The sequence below is a fragment of the Castanea sativa genome, chromosome 10, assembly GCF_040712315.1.
Source record: "Castanea sativa cultivar Marrone di Chiusa Pesio chromosome 10, ASM4071231v1".
NCBI lineage: Eukaryota > Viridiplantae > Streptophyta > Magnoliopsida > Fagales > Fagaceae > Castanea > Castanea sativa.
In genome coordinates this window covers 25861054-25869495 of record NC_134022.1, presented here as the reverse complement: position 1 = coordinate 25869495, position 8442 = coordinate 25861054, and the positions used below count along the sequence as shown (strand labels likewise).

Here is an 8442-nt window from a genome sequence, read left to right as displayed (position 1 = left end):
TCTTATAAATTTTTTTTTTAATATACTTGGATATAAAACTTATTGTCTTGGTATCCTCATGGAGTAAAGGGACAACTTATGCACCACAACAAAAAATAATTTGGACATTTAATAGTAAATAGTCGCAAATTAAAGTGATACTTGAAAAATATAACGTAAAATTTGTAGGTTAAATAGTGCATATATTATTTAAACGAATTTTATATTTTTATATAATGAAACATATAATATTTTTGTTCAACAATATGTGTGTGTATTGTTCAACAATAGTGCATGTATTACTGTTTCCTCAAAAAAAAAAAAAAGTTTTATATAAATCGAAAAGATGTTATTTAAAAAAACTTTTAAAAAAAATGCCATAATTGGTTGACTAATTTGAATATGTACACCCCATCCAAGAATATTGAAAAAAAAATGTACACTCCCATTCTATAGAATACATGTAGCATGCTATATTAAGTTTAGAATTGTAACATTTTTTTTTTCTTTCCAAATGTAAGTATAGTGTCTATATTATTAAAACTTAAATTATAAGGTAATCTTGTTAATATTTATTATTATTATTATTAGGGTTTATATATCTAATTTCTAATGTCTATTTTGTTGGTATATTTTAGCCCAAAACTAAAGAGTTTGACCACAATAAAATTTCATACTTTTCAATTCCAAAAATTAAGAAGGAAAAAAATTTGAATTTTGAGCCCAAAAAAAAAAAAAAAACTACAAATCAATTTAAGGCCTAATTAGTACAAAATGGACCCAAACAGACCAAATGAACCAAAATGCTATATTGATATGGCTTAACAAGAATGTAACAACAATAAATGTAAACTTTTTGGAGTAAAAGATAGAACATTTTGCTATATTCCCAATACCATGTATTTTTAACTTCTTCTAGTCATCATGAAACTATGTATTACATGACGCAACTTCATCATGAAACTATGTATGTATTACATGATGTATATAGGATGACACCTATGTACTACATCATTCCCTAACTCTTGCATTCTTGCATTATTGAGCATTTGTGCTTGCATCTCTCTTTTGGCATTAGAGATCGTTATTGTTTGAACCAGAGTCCACCACCTCGGGGGAGCCAGACATTGAAACATGTACAATAAGGTGGCTGAATCCATGACACAAAAAAAAAAAGAAAAAAAAAAGAAAAAAGAAAAAAATGAGGAAGGAACATTATTGTTGTCTAACAAAACATTATCTTCACTTATTAGAGCTCTTCGAACCCATCTTCATCCCCTTGTTCCTCCAACCTCTGAAATTCTTTCCAAAAAGCTTTCATCTGAAAAGAAAAATGTAAATTCATTAGATAACTCAACCCATTATATTTTTCATAAGTAGCCTGTGCAAATAAATGTCAGTTGGCAAATCAAATACATATTGCAAAATTGGTGTTCTACAGAAGCACCATATCCTTGCAACACTTCACAGCATACCATTTTAGGCACAAAAGAGATTATGATGTAGAAAATGAACTTTTCTTTCTCATATATATATATATATATTTTTTGATGAGTTTTCTTTCTCATATTAACGTAGCTATATTCTCTTTATTCGGTAGAGTCATAAAAAAATCATTAGATTTGTCACTGTCCCATGTCCAAAGAGGAAACCGGCGCAAAATTTTGATGTAGCTCTTATTTCCACATTGCTAATCCCCAAATAGAGCTGTCATGTTTGAGACAACCCAGTTTAGGCAGGCCAGTTTACCTAGGAATTAGAAGATCTAATTCAGTCATATACACATATGGGCTGCAGGAACAGTGCTTAAAGAATATAAAGCTGCAGTCAGTCAGATTAGGAAAATTTTTATTCACAGAAATAAGAATGGGATCATGAAAACTTCAGACAATCAGGGGAAACAATAAAATTTAGTTAAAATTTTGGGAATAATTCGAGAAGATATTCAATAAAAATCAAAATGTTCAAAAAAAATCACTGGAAATAGGAGCGATGCTGGATATTACCAGTTTTAATACAATTTTTAGCTACAAATTGACATTGCCAATAGTGGTGCCAAGTTCGAAGTGTGTACTTGCATGAACTGCACGTCTAGGGGTGGTGTGAGTAATACACGTGATTCGAAACTCAGCAGCCATGTTAGTTTGTAACTATTTTGTAATAAAACATTTAGTATCCCAAGCATTTCTCCCTCAAATAATATGGCATTTTGAAATCACTACGCATAACAAGGGCATTTCACAAAATGACTAGAAGAAAACTTTCTCCGTTTCTCTTTATATGAGCACCAGAAAACCACAATTATTATGCATCAAACCGTAAATCATTTAGTGTAAACAATTACCTGATCATCAGAAAGTCGTAATTGTTCTGCAGCAAACAGTATCTTATTGTAATGTCGTAATGCTAATTGCTTGTGTAAATCCCTGGCAACATCCTCAAAGCTAATCATGTCCACCTTGAACCCATTGCTCATGAATAGTTTGTTCATCCATTGCCTTGTAGTTGACTGCACAAAACACAAGAAGAGGGGCGGTATATTTCGTAAGGAAGAGAAGAAAATGAAACCAAACTAAGTTTTATTCAGAGTACAACAATCTAACCTTGGTTCCAAATTCAGTTTGTGTCAACCAAGCTGGCATTTCCCCCAAGAAATAACATCCACTCATGGCCAAATTACTTGCAAGAACTAAAATATCCTCAAAATTGGCTAAAGTCATCACAGGAAACCCCTATAATTTCATAGACAAATAATTATCTCACCTACTTAAGCAACTCAAATATTTGTTTCTTGGTGAAAATGACTGTAAGTGGTTATTGATGTTGACGTTAAATCTTTAATCACCTGGATGACCCATATACTTGGCCGATCACCAGTAAAACCTTTTGCACATAGGGTTTGCTGTATATCAAGGGACTCCATTGGAACATGAAAGAACAAGCAGTTTCTTGGAATTCTTGCCCCAATATCTAATGAATTTTAAGAAAGTTAGAACAAGCTGAATTGCCTTCTTTTGTTTCAAAAAATAAGCAAGGCATATCAAATACACTTGATTTGCCGAGTTCACAAGATTCAAGAATTATGACAGGAAGACATGCATGAAAAATTGTAATGCTTTTGCTGCAAACACTAATTTCGCAACTAGACCCAGAACCAGAAGACGTCACTAACAGTTTGATGTACTTACTACAACTAACACATGATTGTTAAATTGATTAAAAGATCATACACCACTTATATTGGTTACGACACAAACCTTGAAGCTTCTGTGCTGCTCTTTTGAAAACCTTTTCAGGGGATATATCAAATATCAAGGTTGAAGCCGGCCAACCAAGCCTATAAGGCCGAGTGTCCATGCCATCTGTAAACAAAACAACCTGCCCATACAAAAACAATCTCTATTAAACTTTGTCATGGTGAAAACTATCTAATTTCCTAGAATTTTAATTAATTAACTACCTGCTTAAATCCATCAATATGGTTCACTGTACGAAGCAACGCATCATCAATAAATCTTGTTGCAAGACAATAATGGTCTGAGTGTTGCTTGATATCCGTCTGAACAGGAGGAGGAACAAAACAACCCGCATATGTGTCTAGAAAAAGTGGGTCTGCATATGCAAGCAACAATAACATTGATATCCCGCCACTTGAAAAAAAACATATTGCAATAAGAAAATTTATCTATTTGCTCCCAAGAAAAAAATGATCTTCATGTTAAAGCAAGAATTTCCACAGAGTATCAATGCATTCAAGGATACAGAGTTAACACTTTATAGTAGTAAGTAACCCTTTAAAGTTATATGAGAGGCTGGCAACCAAACTAACTTGCTTAGGTGCAATTACTCCCAATGCACTAGAAAAGTGCCCATAAACATGGTGTTATTTGAAAAATCTTCTTTGCCCACTTGACACATATGTTAACTTTAATTCGAAATCAATCCCAAGGATATATGGGTACAAAAAGATTACAAAGAACCAATGAGCTTTAGCCCATTTGGCCATTATAATCTAAAAATAGATGAAGACCCAACAAAATTATAGAAACGACAAATAAGAATTAATGAAGCTAATGCCATAAGGCTACAATAACAAGTTCTCTGTTATGTGTTTGACAAAATGTCTCAGAGAAAGTTATGAGTTTACCTGGTCGATGGGCTTCCTGATAACGAAGAGAAGCAGAATTAATGGCGGCTTGGAGTAATGGGTCAGTGCTATCATCGAGTTTCGCTCTCAACCCGCTGACTCTCTTCTTGGAGGTGCATGTCAATGGTGGGCGTAAGATAGCAATGGCTGGTGGACTTGTGAAGCGCAATAAAGCTTCCATCTTTGAAAGATTTCTGTATTGGGTATCTGAGTTTGAGAGCTCAAACAGAGTAGAGCAAAGAAAGAAGCAGAGTGAAGAAAGCGGAGAAGGGAAAGAAAGTGAAAACAAATGAGAGAAAATTGTGTGGATGTTCCTGATTGACTGATTGATTGATTCAGTTCTTTACAAAGTGAGATGTTTATTTATACTAACTGGTTGAAGAACGAGCTCATGATAGCCGTTGTAACAAACTATTAACCACCATAACGATTTTTAACTAACTTAACTGATTCTTTAACTGTAAAGAGATAATGCAACTGTTGTTGAAGTTGTACCCATTTCTCAATGCCCGTGTATCGAATCGATTCCACTAGGATGGCAAATAGACATGCATAGTGGCAACGACAAATAGTTTAGTAAAAGTGAAGAATTTAGACGACCAGTCGTTTATCTGTTCTTACAAAAGAAGAGTACATAAGAGCACCATTATTGGGCCTAGAACTGTCTCCTTCAACTTGAAAAACCAAAACATGAGGACAAGAGATGGAGATTAGCCCATTCTGGTTTCAAAATGCCACCCCAGTGGGCTAGGAGATGGGCTGTGACATTGCCCAATCTATTCACAAAAGAAAAAGGAAAGGCATTAAAACAATTAGCAAGAAATTTAGAATGTCATAAAACCACTACAAATAGATCAATGGAGGAGACCCTTTTGTTCTTTAGAGGTTCCATTGATGATATGTCATATCTTACTATGCGCATAAAATGCACATGACACAACAACAACAACAATAACAAAACCAAAACTATCCCTATACCCAAACTATTCAAGTAAACAATTGACTTTATATGTGAAATTTAGTGAACTTAATTGATAAATTTTTATTACATGGAATAAGAAATTTAGATTCAAATTTCACTAACACAAAAAAAAAAAAAAAATCATTAGTATATTGTATTAATGATAAAAAAACAATTATCTCAAAGCGATACCATAAATTTCAAATACTGTTTTCTTATATAAAAAAAAAATTGACTTCTCTATTGAAGGAGAACTATAATATTTTTAGTGTATGTGTTTAGATTCACATTTATTAGTAGTTCTTTTGTTTGTTTAATGAGAAACATGCTATATCTCATATTTAGGCAATAAATTTTTCATATACAAAATTTTATAGTAAATGATCCATGCACTATGCTAGTCTGTGTCATAAATAGGACAAATAACACAACTAATAATGTGGTAAGCTACTGTGAGAAACTAGTAATGGGTCAGTGCCATGTGCGGATAATGCTGTAAGCTGTTGTGAAAAAGTTATATAGAATTTTCAAAATACTTTACGGTAATAATATGAAGTAATGTTACGATAACAAAATTATGGGATGAAGTATTTAGACTATGGAGTAAATGTCATAAAAATTAGAAATTAGTTTTTTTTGTTGTTGAGAAATTAGTTATTATGTGGTATAAATTGATTGTTTGTTTAATTATAATTTTTGTTTCTTCAATGCATTGGAGTTAGGATAAAATTTTTATAAGATAATGTTAATTTGAAGTTGGCTTATGGAAATATCAGAGAAAATTTATGCTGTCACGTTTATGTTTTTGAAGAATGATAATGGTAGGTTAAACACTTAGTGAAAATAGTAATATCCTACTAATAAAATTTTATTATAATTCGAAATATGTCAAAAAAAAAATGTGAGGTGGAAAGCTAAATGAAAAATTATTCTAACAAAACACCACATTGCAAGGACTGCATGGTCTTTCCACATGAAGTTTTTGTTTTCTTATATAAAATTTAAAAATAAAACATATAAAATACTTATATATAGGGTTGAGTTCAAGTTACACCTAGTATAACTCTAAGCAATGTTACACTATCTAATAATTTGTTAATGAATTTTTTATTTTGAAAATTTCATCGTTGCATTACATGTTCTATATGTTCTAAATATGCTTGCCAATTTTCATACCAATCGAATGTTATTTATCATTCGATCCACAAACTTATTTTTTATGCATTATTTTAAATTATAAAAACTTGAATTTATACAATTGATAGATGACATAACTATTGATATTTGACCACTTTAAAATTTTACAAGCATGAAGAATATACAAAGATAATGTAATCCAATAATCGATTTGTCAAAATTTATATCCAATTAAAAATTATTTATTGGTATAACATTACTTAAAGTTACATTAGGTGTAACTTGAACCCAATTCATATATATATATATATATATATATATATATATATATATATATATATATATAATTAGTGCACACTTATTAATAAATTTATTTTTTAGAAAACACATCTATAGATAATTAATATGTGCATTTACTCATTTGACACATTCAATGAACTAAAAATTTGACATAAATGCAAATTTTGATAAGATGGAAGCCTAAATGAGAGAGACTCAACGAATATGTCACTTAAAATAATCTCAAATACTCCCACATAAGGTTTATATATATATATATATATATATATATATATATATATATATAATATTAATTAATGATAAAGAATAACATCTTTTGGAGGGACACCATAAATTTCAAATACTATTTTTTTAATATAAAGATTGACTTCTATAAAGGAGTACTATAATATTTTAAGTATATGTGTTTAGATTCATATTTATTAGTACAGTAGTTCTTTTCTTTGCTTAATAATAGACATGCTATATCTCATATTTAGTCAATAAACTTTTTCATATACAAAATTTTATAGTAAATGATCCATGCACTATGCTAGTCTGTGTAATAAATAGGACAATTAACACAATTATATATCTTAAAAGTAATATTTATACGTTTTCTAAAAGAAGATAAAGCAATATTTAAATGTGAGACTACTGGATTGGTAAAAAAACCCAAAAGAATCATCTTATGCACAAAATCACTCTTCATTACACTGCCTTTGATCAATGAAAAATTCTATTAAAAATATAGTTTATCTTTTGGAGATTGTTTTTAGCAAAAATTTTTAAAAAACAACTCTATCTCATACCATGCTAAATAAATAAAGTGAATAGACAATATGAAAACTATTGAAAATAACTATATCTCATTTTTAAGGATGCTACCATATGTAGGAAAATGATATGGTTACAAAAAAAAAAAAAAAAAAACTACCAAACATTATAAAAAAATGGGATAATTTTTCAAAAAACATATTTTGAAAAATGACACATTTTTTATAGAAAACATTAACATTAAAACAAAGGGAGTAATAATATGTCTTAACTACTTGGTAGAATAGGAGTTATTAAAAACCATAGTATGAATTGCCAACAAAAAAAGTAGCAGCATAGGTAATACTAATATACACCTTCAGGTTCTATATTTTAATTCTTTCTCAAAAAAAAAAAAATTTATATTTTAATTTAAAAAATTAATCTATATTAAGAGTCTTATAATTCAACTGATTGATATCTTTTAATATTTTCGATAAATACATGTAAAATTTAAATCTTTCATTCCCATCATATCTATAATCCATTGTCCCACATTTAGAAAGAAAGAAAATTGAACCACCCTTAATCGTTTTTCTCTCTCACAACTAATGTTGACATTGCACCAAATCATCAACCAGATTGCTGGCCCATAATTCCAATATCTAAGCGTCCATATAATGACCCAGAAATGAAAAGTAGGAAAGAACCTAGTCTGAAGTGACGAATTTTAGGTGGTCAAAATACCATCGGTCAAATACTATCAAAATATACCATAGACACATACATTAATCCAGACGAATATATCTCAGCGCCCCAAAAAAAAAAAATCTAGATGAATATGTGCTAGTCCAAGCAAAATTCTGAATAAACAAGTCTGCATCTTTCAGCCAAAAAAATTAAAAAAGGTAAACAATAAAAAAGTTTGCATCTCTCATTGAAGTGTAGATATAAATTTTATTAGTTTTTTTTTTTATGGAAATTAATTTTAATATGGTACCTACCTAAAATTGGTGTTATTCAAATCCTACCGAACCCAAGGGTACATTCTCAAAAACACCCACGATTCACTTAAGACTGAATGCTGCGATGAGGTTGAAACTTGAAAGTTAGAGAAAATGTTAGGTGGTGCCGACTAGTTGGGGTGGACAAATAGGGGAAGTAAAATACAAAAACAAAACTT

General features: G+C 30.2%; 1 protein-coding gene across 1 annotated transcript; it reads right to left on the bottom strand.

The window, feature by feature from the left end:
- Positions 1-867: 867 nt before the first annotated feature.
- LOC142614006 (O-methyltransferase 1, chloroplastic) lies at positions 868-4457 on the bottom strand. The gene is made up of 7 exons (XM_075786532.1): positions 4127-4457; positions 3440-3591; positions 3237-3357; positions 2825-2949; positions 2583-2711; positions 2324-2488; positions 868-1300 (listed from the first exon to the last, which is right to left on the bottom strand). The coding sequence occupies exons 1-7, from the start codon at positions 4305-4307 to the stop codon at positions 1229-1231; spliced, it is 945 nt and encodes a 314-aa protein (XP_075642647.1). The 5' UTR covers positions 4308-4457; the 3' UTR covers positions 868-1228.
- Between the last annotated feature and the right edge of the window lie 3985 nt (positions 4458-8442).